The sequence below is a fragment of the Mirounga angustirostris genome, unplaced genomic scaffold (assembly GCF_029215605.1).
Source record: "Mirounga angustirostris isolate CCGP_5_RB_7025 unplaced genomic scaffold, mMirAng1.0.hap1 SCAF_1, whole genome shotgun sequence".
Taxonomy (NCBI): domain Eukaryota; kingdom Metazoa; phylum Chordata; class Mammalia; order Carnivora; family Phocidae; genus Mirounga; species Mirounga angustirostris.
Genome location: NW_026991709.1, coordinates 150319832 through 150332259, shown reverse-complemented (window position 1 = coordinate 150332259; position 12428 = coordinate 150319832). Strand labels below are relative to the sequence as shown.

At 37.0% G+C, this 12428-nt stretch overlaps 1 protein-coding gene across 10 annotated transcripts in view; it reads right to left on the bottom strand.

Moving 5' to 3' along the window:
- Positions 1 to 12428, bottom strand: part of LRRFIP2 (LRR binding FLII interacting protein 2) — a 108723-nt gene that overhangs the window by 36111 nt on the left and 60184 nt on the right. For 6 of the 10 annotated variants that reach the window (XM_064590234.1, XM_045904060.3, XM_064590242.1 and 3 more), the window contains 3 exons: positions 10501 to 10590; positions 3089 to 3133; positions 1424 to 1540 (listed from right to left, as the gene is read on the bottom strand). In XM_064590234.1, the coding sequence (XP_064446304.1) occupies positions 1424 to 1540; positions 3089 to 3133; positions 10501 to 10590 (252 nt within the window). The remainder of the gene's footprint in view (positions 1 to 1423; positions 1541 to 3088; positions 3134 to 10500; positions 10591 to 12428) is intronic. The other 4 variants (XM_064590261.1, XM_045904064.3, XM_064590274.1 and 1 more) reach the window with 1 other exon arrangement.

The window sequence follows — 12428 nt, the reverse complement described above, 5'->3', positions numbered from 1 at the left end:
TCCTGTGTCAGCAGCACTGAACCTCCACATTTGGCCCCCCTCCATCTGCACCCTAGGCATTCCTCTCGCCCACTCAGGCACTCTGCTCCTCAGTCACCCTCTCCTTCCTTTGCCTTCCTGTCCTCTCTCAAGCAATGAAAATAATAATCAAGTCCACCTTTGAAAGAAAACAAAAACCTTCTCTTAGTCTCCTATCTCTCTCTGCTGTTGACCAATCAACTCCAGTATCCTCCAGTATTCTCTTCAGAGCAAATTTCTTGCATCTTCTTCCATCACAGTTTTGACTTCACTATTGAACTGTGGGTATTGTTCCCCTTGCTGCCAGTGCTTCCTCCAATCTGGGGTCACTCTTTAAGAATGCAAATCAGATACTCACTCCCCTATTTAATATCCCACAGTAGCCAGGAGAAAACCAAATGCCTTCTAGGCTCCCATACATGACGGCTTTGTGGTCTGGCCCAGAACTACTTCCCCGGTCTTCCCCCTCACTCACCTCTCCTCCTCACTTCTCATCCTACCCTTAGGCAACTGTACTATACAGAGTACCTTCTGGTTCTCTGAAGTTCTGAGAAAAGCTTTGTCCTTGAACTTTGCCTGGTTCGTGTGTATTCTTCCTTCATACCTTAGTCCAACGTGGCTGACACTTCTCTGAATTCCCTTAATAGCCCTACTCTGGCTACTACCTATTATCACACGGCCTGGTTTTACTGGTTTCTATCAGTTTGTCTTCCCTATGAAACAGTGAACTCCTGAAGTTCACGGTGTGTTTCAAGGCCTAAATCTCTGGGGCCAAAGGCTCAATAAATGTTGAATGAATGAATGAATGAATGAATGAATGCAATTTTTATTACTACCCTTCCCCCATTGCTCACAAATAGCAGGTTCAGCAAATAAACATTCAAATACATTTTGAAAGTCCTCATTTTTTAAATAAAAAGGTTAATAAGAATGGGGACTCAACTCAGGTATTTCTGTTATCCCAAATATTACTACACTTTTCATGAAAAATTGATAGATAACTATATTCAAGCAGCCAAATAATACATAATAGCTCAAAAGACCGACAATTCCTAGAGTCTGGTTCCTTGTATATCCACATATTTTCCATTTAAAATATGGCCAATTATTTCTGAAAGAATTACTTTACATACATTAACAAGTTTTTCTGGCATCTGTAAATTAGCAGAACTCATTCCAATACCATCAAATGTTCAGGAAAGAAAACAGAAAAAAGAATTAACTAATCTCCTTCCTTTCAGATCTGAGTCACATTCCTGAACTATCTTTAATAATTTTTTTTTAAAGACCTCATATTCCTTTTCTTTCTACTAAGTCACATTAAATGTTAAATAGTTCCAGTATACTATACTATAAAGAAGCCAAAAAACGGTTTTTAAAAAGCAAACCAAAGACTGCGGTTTACCCGCAATTCACTTAATGAGGTGTCTGGATCTACTAAGCTGCTGGTGTCTCCGCTCCCTCGTCTGGATGAGTTTCCACTCAGAGGGGTTGTTGCTGAGGCAGAATTCCGAGATGAAGGCTAGAGAAAGAGGAAGAGGACACATTTAAGTCTTGTTTCTTTCCAAATACGTTTGCTGTGGAAACTAAAACTGGGCCCAGGGTGCAGGTGTGGATGAGAAGATGGGGAGAGTGTAGACTGCTATGGGAAGAGGGTATCCAGAGAAGGGCCCGGGCATACTACGCATAACTTTGTTCGCTCCAACTTTATGGGAATCTAGAATTCATAATAACAAAGGAAATAGTTTGTGTGCAAGTTGTTTTCTAAGTTTATCTTTTCTACATCGTAAACAACTCTGGGGTGAGCACATCAGATTAATTTAAAACAGTTCAGGACTTATAACTGGTATGCTGATTAGCAGTCCTCCTACCGAGTTCCTAAAGATGCTCCTTCAGAATCTTTTCTTTTTCTAATATTTTGATAAAGTTGGAAACAAAATTTGCAGCTGAAGCAAATTGTGTATCACTCTGAATTTAGACTGCTATTCCCACAGTTAGTTTAAATGTGAGATTATGCTACTGGATTAATAAATGACACAGATCTGTGCTGTCCGATACAGTAGCCATTAGCCACATGGGGCTACTGAGCATTTGACATATGGCTAGTCCAAATTGAGATTTTATTTTTAATTGTAAAATACACAACCAGATTTCAAAGGCTTTGTATGGAAAAAAAGAATGTAAAATATCTCATTAATAATTGTTCACATTGATTACATTGACATATTTGGGTTAAATAAAATATATTATTTAAATAAATTTTACCTGTTCTTTTTTTTAAAGATTTTATTTATTTATTTGACAGAGAGAGGCACAGCGAGAGAGGGAACACAAGCAGGGGCAGTGGGAGAGAGGCAGAAGCAGGCTTCCTGCGGAGCATAGAGCCCGATGTGGGACTCGATCCCAGGACCCTGGGATCATGACCTGAGCCGAAGGCAGACGTTTAACGACTGAGCCACCCAAGTGCCCGTTTCTTTTTACTGTTTTAATGAGGCTACCAGAAAATTTAAACTTACATATATGTGGGTACACTTGTGGCTTGCACTGTATCTCTATCAGACAGAACTGGTATATCTTTTGGGGATATAGCATGAAATTAATCCTGATAATTTCCCAAAGATGACTTTCTAAAAATACTCTAGAAGTTAGAGACTTTAACACAAAACAACTCCCAGAAAGGAATTATTTTACCTCAAAAAAAAAAAAAAATTAACTATTAAGGGCGGGGAAAAAAAAAACCCTCAGAGTTTGTCACCACCATTCCTAAAGACACTTCATTTTCAGCGTTTAATGGCTTCTTCTCAGGATCAAATTCTAGGGAATGAAAATCAAAAGAGCAGCCAAAAGCTTAAGAAGTGACATTCAAGGAAATAAAATGCAGTGTCTTTTCTCTTCCCAGTGCTTCACATGATTCAACCTCAGAGGAATTTGGGGGGTCAAGGACAGGAAATAGATGAAGAAAGGAAGAGTAGCTCCACCAGTTCAAATGTAGTAAAATAATGAAATAGCAGTAGAAATTAAGTTTAATTGACCTTGAGAATCTAATTCCCATAGGAATTTATGTACTCACCCTTGTGTAATTTTCAGCATACTGTTTGTCAGATTTTTCATCCAACTAGAAAAGAACAGAGATAAAAATCAGGAGAGATGCTTAGCATGCTAGGGGTTTTTTTAGAGGAAAAAAAGTGACCTCATTTGAGTTCTCCAAGTTCAACTGATGTTTGGAACCTAAAAGTAAACATATTGAAACTGAAATAAAAGTTGAGACACATAAGACAAAATGTCAACAACTTCAATTCTTACCCTAAGGATGACATGCAGTAAGCAAGCTGTTCTTATGCATGTTTAGAACCTGTAGATTTTCCTTTTCATGGTATTTGAAACACGTTAAAGAAAAATATATGTAAACTTGAGCTTTGGCAATGCAAATGTTAACACACACACACCAAAAAAACTTGTACACATCAAAAGAAAAAGACTGATAAAACCAAAAGCCAAAAAACTTTATTATCTAAACATTATTAGAACACGGGACACATAGATAAGACCAGTATACTTAGCCAAAAAAAGTTCAAATTCAACTAAAGCAAGTTAAATATATCATCAAAAAAGATTTCCCCCACAGCTCTTAAGGATTCAGTTCTTTGGCTTTTTTTTTTTTTTTTTTTGCTTTTTTAAGCAATACATGTACATACGTCAAAAATAAAATTTAAAAAAATCAACCAGCACAAAAGGGTATGTGAAGTAAGCCTCTCTCCCTACTATACCACACCCAAACCTTCCAATTCTCCATCCAAGGGCAACCGGCCCCCGTGTCTTTAACAAATTCTAAAGTAATGTCCCAAATACATTCTATATCTTCTTTTTCTCCTTACCAAGTTTCAGAGATTACAGAAACTACCTCATTTTTCTTCATGGCATTGATCACTCCCTAATCCCATGATATTTATTCGTTTATTTATTGTTTGATCTCTTTCTCTTTAATGTATGTTCTATGTCTATATGTTCATTTCTGTATTCCTAACATCAAAAACAGCACCTGGCATATAGAAGGACTCAAAATTTGTTGGGCAAATGAGTAAATGAATCATACCTCATCTGTACTTACAGACTTACTTCATTTACTTTAACAACAACATAGTGTCCTATCATCTGGGTACGCATAACTGAGTTATCCTATCTTCTGTGGATAGGATTAGTGTTTCTTTCATAAAGAGAGGTACCTCATAGGTCTAATCCCAAACCCTGACCTTACAGCTGAGGAAAGAGAAATTCAGAGGCAAAAGATTTTCCTGAAAGCTGAACTACTACTAATCAGGGCTGAGTCCAGATCTCAGTTTTGCAAATCTTTAACCCTGTGTTCACATAATTTACCTGGATATACTGTCCCAATTACCATTAGGGGGAAAAAGTTACAGAGAGATTTAACTAAATGAAAATATACCCAGACTCCAACACCTAGACCAACCCTCCCAGCCCAATCTAGAAAAAAGATTTGAAAACTTTCCTCAGTTAATTATTAAAACACAAAATACCATTATTTCTGGCTCTATTCAGATCACTTCACTCTAACTTCCTCATAATTGAAAGTTTTCCTGTTCTTTTTCATTGCCCACATTTATCATGTTCATTTTTTCCTCAGTGTTTATATAACAAACACTGTTTATAATAAAAGGTGTTTATTAGAAGTACTATATAAAGTACTTAAAGTAATATAAATACTATCTCAGACTTTGATCTCTTTTTGCTACTTTTTAATATAATACTCTTTTTTAAAAGATTTTATTTATTTATTTGACAGAGAGACCCTATTATAATACTCTTAAAAAGGAATTAATTTTAGTTAACTTTAATTTTTTCTAAATCGCATATAAAATGTTCAAAAACAAACAATTACAGTAGTTAACAATTATTGTCACAAAAAGGAATAACCTTCCATCACATTTATACTAGTAAAACACATTGCCTGATACTTAGAGTGTTATTCTTCAGGATCAAAGAAATACTGTATCTGAATAAAACTGCCGTATTTTCCTCAGAGTATCTCCCAACTCTCTTCTACTAATGAGTTAAAGACAAAAACAAGCAACACTCAGAAACACTCTTCTAGGTCTATTTAAAATCCTGGCTCATATTCCCCTCCCACAAAAATGACCCCCAAGTCTATCCATTTTTTTTAACAGTCAACTTGGAATGATCTTACATTTCAGAGGCTGCATCATTGAACTAGTCCATCGCAATGTTGATTCTATTGCTTTCACTGTCTTCTGACAGATCCCAACTGTCGCAACCCAAACTGATCATGCGCCAAACCTCATGGATTGTTAAGGCAGCAAAAAATACCAAGAGCAGCCACGCCGCAGTCCAGTCATTTGGGCTGCAGTGACTTGGCCAGAGACTCCAGTTCTCACTTCTCAGATTGTGCTATATTATGTGCTGTCTTCCACTTAGACAAAACACTACTTGACACCTGGTGTTCTAAAAGCCCCAGTGCTCTCTCTAGCAGCCAGGAGCTCTACACAACTGCTCTGCAATGACACACTAATGTTCATAATTATGACCCAGAGTCTGCCGGATCCTGAAAAGGCTTTTAAGTGGAATAAAATTTAATCATGTTTAATACATTAAGGTATAAAATAGGGAAAGGTTGGTAAAAGGATACAAGGTTTCAGCTATAAGATGAATTAAGAGGATCTTATAAGATTAGTAAGTGAGAAATCAGAAAACAAAGGCTGTATATACTTTATGGTCACAATTCTGTAAAACATGCAAATTAAACCAAGATAGAAAAAAATACTAAAAGTAAATCAAGTTGCTAAAAAAGAAAGTTGCTAATAAAAAAGTAGATTAAAAAAAAAAAAACCAAAACAAGAAAACACTAAGCAAAGCTTCCTCCCTTCTCCCAAATATGGCCCTCAGGACTTAGTCATTAATGTTAACTGTACCTTACTATTCTCAAAAAGTTTCAAGTAAATATCATGGCACTGTACCCTTAAATAATTAAATAGGTAATTTTCCAATCATGAAAAGGGTTTCTTTGATAGCTGGAACTTGGAAGTCAGCTAACAAGCTTGTAATATTTCATATTCGTATTAATGTGAAAAGAAGAGCAAGGGCATCTGGGTGGCTCACTCGGTTAAGAGTTGGACTCTTAATTCCAGCTCAGGTCATGATCTCAGGGTCCTGAGATAGAGCCCCATATCCAGCTCCCTGCTTAGTGGGGAGTCTGCTGGAGATTGCCTCTCCCCTCTGCCCCCTCCCCCGCTACTCTGTCCCCCCTGCGAGTATACATGCCCATGCCTGCATACTCTTTAACAAACAACTCTTAAAAAAAGAAGAACAGGGGCGCCTGGGTGGCTCAGTCGTTAAGCGTCTGCCTTCGGCTCAGGTCATGATCCCAGAGTCCTGGGATCGAGCCCCACATCAGGCTCCCTGCTCCGCGGGGAGCCTGCTTCTCCCTCTCCCACTCCCCCTGCTTGTGTTCCCTCTCTCGCTGTGTCTCTTTCTGTCAAATAAATGAAATCTTTAAAAAAAAAAAAAAAAAAGAACACATGGTAGCAGACTTTATATTCCAATTTGAATGCTTTAAAGTTCAAAAGTAGTATTTTCTTAAAGAATTTCAAGTTATCAACTAGTAAACAAAATCTTAAATAAATATAATCTTTCCCACATTTCAGTGATAAATGCCTTTGCCTTATTTATGTCTGGGACATCTGAAAATGCTTTGCTCTTGACATTAGAAATTATGGATTGTTTCTCTTTAAATCTAAACTCCTTGAATATTTGTTGAAATTAGTACATGTGAGAAATATTTCTTAGAATACATATCTTGTCAAATCCTTGAAACTCTTTATTTCTTCTTAAAAGAAAGATGTTTATTTATTCTCTGGATAAAAAGCCCTTTGAACTTCATTTCAGCATATGGTTACTTAGTTTGACAGATAATTTTACCTTACTAAAATGGTAAAATACAATTGAACCTTTTGAATAGAAATAGAGAATTCTAGTTGTAAATACATTTCGATACTGTCATTTAAGAGTTGTTTAGAGGGGCACCTCGGTGGCTCAGCTGATTAAGCATCTGACTCTTGATTTCAGCTCAGGTCATGATCTCAGGATCGTGAGATCAAGCCCCAGGTCAGGCTCTATGCTGAGTGCTGAGCCTGCTTAAAATTCTCTCTCCCTCTCCCTTTACCCCTTCCACCTCCCCTTGTGTGCACTCTCTCTCTCAAAAGAAAAAATAAAAAAGATTTTTTAAAAGAGTTGTTTAGAAATAAAGACTTACATCTTGTTCTAATTATATTTTTTTCTTAAAAGGACATCAGAGAGTTGAGGGCACCTGGGTGGCTCAGTAGGTTAAGCGTCTGCCTTCAGCTCAGGTCATGATCCCAGGGTCATGGGATCGAGCCCCGCATCGGGCTCCCTGCTCAGCGGGGAGCCTGCTTCTCCCTCTCCCTCTACCACTTCCCCCTGCTTGTGGTCTCTTTCTCTCTCTCTCTCTCACTCTCATGCTCTCTATCTCTCTCAAATAAATAAAGTCTTAAAAAATATATTAAAAAAAGGTATCAGAGATTTGATGTAATTGAGCTATGCATATCTGAGGTATATCATGCAGCACCCATTCCTGTCAACTGTATCAGTAAATCTAATGTAATATATATGATCAGAAGATAAAGGTATTCATAATTAGGCATTTGAATAAACTTATTTTTTAAGTTATAAAACTATAGTCAAAGTATTTATAGTGTTGTTTAATGTAGTTATTGGAGTCTAATCCTTTAACTTCTAATTTTATATATGGATGATAATATGCATCAAAAATTCTGTTTAATGGAGAAAAAAAAATAACCAGAAAACTAATGACTGATTCCCTAACCACAGAAGGGAAGGGAGCAATTAATTTTAATAATCTCCTAAAGCAAAAATGGCTGAGGATTCCATTCAGAAATGGTCTGATTATTAACAATCAGTAAAATGAAAGCACATTTACATCCTTTTCCCCAGCCTGACTGATGGGACAAAGGAACAATGCAGAAGAAAAGACCAGAGGCTTGAGCAATCATAAATATCCAGATAGTGAGTCTTGCCAAATCAGGGCCTGGCACCCTTTTTCAGCACACCTAGCTCAGAAGTTATAAATGGAGCAGAATGTACACATTTATCTGATCCACAATGCGGAAGCCTGAAAGTGACTTTTAAAATTTTGAATTCATTGTCAGCATTTTAAAATCAGGCTATTTCACAAAAAAATGCAGATTTCCTAGCTTATATCAAAAAGTGGAGTGTGTGGGGAGGATCTTACCAATGTCAAGTCCACTTTTCATTTGTCTACAATGAGCTGTATAGTTACCCTTTAAAAGAAATAATATTAGGGCGCCTGGGTAGCTCAGTTGGTTAAGCGACTGCCTTCGGCTCAGGTCATGATCCTGGAGTCCCAGGATCAAGTCCCGCATCGGGCTCCCTGCTCAGCAGGGAGTCTGCTTCTCCCTCTGATCCTCCCCCTCTCATGCTCTCTGTCTCCCATTCTCTCTCTCCGATAAATAAATAAAATCTTAAAAAAAAAAAAAGAAATAATATTAGAGAAAATTTTTGCTCTAGAGAGGGGAACAGCAAATTTTTAGGCTTTGCCAAAAGGCAAAATTAAGGATATCATATAGGTACTTAGATAATCATGAAAAAAATACATAAAAACCATTAGCTCACAGGCTATAAAATAAGGGGTTGCTGGCCATATTTGCTAACCACTGCTCTAGAGAATCTTTTGTTTATGTTATAAGGTGTACAGCATGATGATTTGATATAATAACGTATACATATCAAATCATCACGTTATACACCTTAAATATGTATAATTTTTATTTAAAAATACGTAAATAAACCAAAATAATTACCTGGGTAAAGAAAAGAGTTATATTAAATTAGTAGAAGCAGGGAGTTTGTTTTTTTTTTAACTATCAAGCTTTTCACTTCTGTGTAGTTACTAAAATAAATTGCCAAGAAATACACATAAGGAGGACATAACCACCATCACAAATTAAAGGCTAACAGAATTCAAAGTTTTTAAGAAAAAAAGGTGTATACAATAAATTAAATTGTTTATATCTACAAAAAAAAAGAATAAGTTGCTAAGCAAACCAATAAAATGAGCAATATTTCAGGGGAAAGACTCGGGAGCCAATCTTCCAACTCTGCGTGCAGAGATTCCTTGATCTGACAGAGGGCAAGACAGGGTTGCTATATACAGCCAGGTTTGAGATCCAACAATCTGGAATACTTAAAGACCACACTTAAAATTATTTTCCAGGATTAAAGTCATTCAAAAGTAGCTATTTAAATACAACGAGCAATGTGCTAAATATAAATAATATCTCTTCATTCAAAACTAACTTTTTGGTTAGGAAACACTGCCTCTCACCTGCTTCAAAGTGCTTGAAAATCAGACAGCATTGGTCTATGGGCAAAACAAAACTAATCCCAGCAAGGGACAGGAGGTGTCAAAGAGAAAAAGAGGCTATTAGATCAGGCAGGGAGGTATATGCTGGTTGGAGTTCCTTCATTAAGACAAATGCCTCAAGGCATCAAGGACAATCTTTCCTAAATTCAGTTCCCAATGATGTGAAAGCAATGGACAGGCATTTCTTCAAAATAATGCCATAGTCCAAATGTTTAAAATCTATTTAGATTCTTCCCAGTTACCATAAATTAGTGACACTTTACTAAGTAATATCTCCTATTGTTCAGGGGCGCCTGGGTGGCTCAGTCGTTAAGCGTCTGCCTTCGGCTCAGGTCATGATCCCAGAGTCCTGGGATCGAGCCCCACATCGGGCTCCCTGCTCCGCGGGGAGCCTGCTTCTCCCTCTCCCACTCCCCCTGCTTGTGTTCCCTCTCTTGCTGTGTCTCTCTCTGTCAAATAGATAAAATCTTTAAAAATATATATATATATCTCCTATTGTTCAACCTTCAAAGTCTGTCTAGTACTTTATATATTCACCAAAATAAAAAGGGAAGAAAAATTTTAAGACTCATCAGGGATATCTAAATATGGGCTAGGTATTAGAGGTTTTAAGGAATTATTTTTAATTTTATTAGGTATGATAATGGTAGAGTAAATATGAAAAAGAAATTCTCAATTAGAGATGCATACTAAACTACTGGGAAATGACATGGATTTGCTTTAAAATAATTCAGGAAAAAAAAAGGGAAAAGGGAGGAAAGAGATGAAGCAAAATTGGCAAAACACTGGTAATTTTTGGAGCTGCTGACGGGTTCTACAGGTGAAATTTTTCACAGAAAAGTTTTTTTAAAAAATCAAAGCATATCAGTATATACATTCCAAAACAAAACAAATAACTGTACTTTATGTTACTCTATCCCAATAAAAATTAAAGCAGTAAATTAAGCTCCTAACTTTCAAATAGCTAATGTATTAGCCGTTAGTCACAAGCCTGAGACGCCAAAACCACCCCCATGCAATACACTCACGCTGGTCAAATCGGGGATACTGACGTCATCCACCTCTGAGACTACACTCCCCCTACGATTGGAGCGACTAAAATAATCAGCGGTAGAAACCTTTCAATCAGAAAAAAATGAAATGCTTTAAAGGTTAAGAAAAGAGAGAGGAGAAGGATAAGAACATTGTCAAATGAGGAAAACAAATATTGTTTTGGTGCTTGATAAAGTATCATGCAATGAGGAAACCGCTGCAATTAACCTACTCAAAAAAGTAGAAAAGAAACATAAAAGGGTTTCTAAAGGAAATCACAGCTCTCTAAAACAAGCTTTTATGCACCTTAACTCGAGTTGTATACCACAGAGATCATTTACTGCCGAGGGCCAGCAAAGGCTCCCGTGTTTAGCACATGCATCATCCTCACTAGGATACTATTTACCTCAAGCCTCTACCATATTTCAAAAACTTATAGTTCATTACAGCTATCAACTCTGTTAAGCACATATATGCTCAATGCAGCATTCTTTGCAGGGTATTTATTGCACTATTTGCTCAATTTCTACACTTCCCTCTTTTTCATACTCCTCAAGACCAGGAACTGTGAGACAAAATAATGAAAGAACTACACTGGCCCCTTTCTGGTTCCCCAAACTCAGTCTTTTCCCACCTGAGACTTTGTCATTGGCCTAGAGCTCTTCTCCCGCTCTTCAGGCAGCTGGCTCCTCCCATTTCAAGTCGCAGCTCAAAGGTCACTTCCCTGGGGAAGCCTTCTCTGATCACCCCCTCCAAAGGGATGCACACTCGCACATGCATCCCTCAATGTTCCCTGTCCCATCACCTCCTGTTCTCTTCACAATCCCTGGGGTTACTTCTCTTTTCTTTCTTTGTTTACTTGTTTATTTTCTATTTCTTTCACTAGGATATAAGCTCCATGAAATCAGAAATCTGGTCTAGCTTACCACATTATTCCCAGCACTTAATACAATGCCTCACATATAATAGGTACTCCATAAACATCTGTTGAATTAGTAAGTAGGGAGTATTTTTTACCTCACTTATCAGCTTTTCTTACCTCAGCTCTGTCTGATTACCTTGCTTAAAAACTCTTCCATTCCAGGAAGTGAATTTGGAAATCCATCCACAGAGACAAAGAAGGCTTACAAGTGTGAAGTTTTGCTAAGGGCTAAGGCAGTCAAGCAACAATATTTTTATTCATAGTAATAGTAATACAACTTAGATTTACATATACCTAATATTTTACTGGTTCCTACTGTCTCAAGAACTTTGTAGCTCTTCTCCATAAGTAATTCATTTGCATATATTAAGCCTACCTACAAAGACAGTCATTAACATCCCCATTACAAATAAATTGCCATTAACACAACTAACAGGTTGTAGAAGTGGCTCAAACCCAGGCATCATTACTTTAAAGTCCCTTCCTGCCCTTTCTACTCCATCACTTTCCAAGGTGCTTTCAGGTGTCCTGGCTTGTTTTTTCTCCTTCAGCTGTATGAGCATTAACTGGTTCGCCAATGGACCACAATTGCCTTAAACAGATCACTGCATTTTTGGCAACAAATCTCACAAACACTTGGTGTTTCCCTTTTCTATGAAAGCTTCAGGTTTACAATCTTTCACAAAACATGGCTCTTTTGTAGCTCTAAGCTGACATATCATGCTTACCAATGTAATTTTCAAATCAATTCTTAAATATAGCAAAAATGTCATCAGCTCTCTGAAAAACTTCCAGCATCATCAAAAGAATAATCTGAAATTACACCAATCTGTATTTTGACCTAGCTATTTGTTGTCTCTACAATTATTATGCTAGCTGAATTTTTAACCAGAATTTTTGACCAGAATTTCTAAATTTTGCCACCTACGACTATTAAAAAGTTCACAGGTCTTAAAAGATGTATAAACTATAAACAATACATCTTAAATACACAGCGAAGAA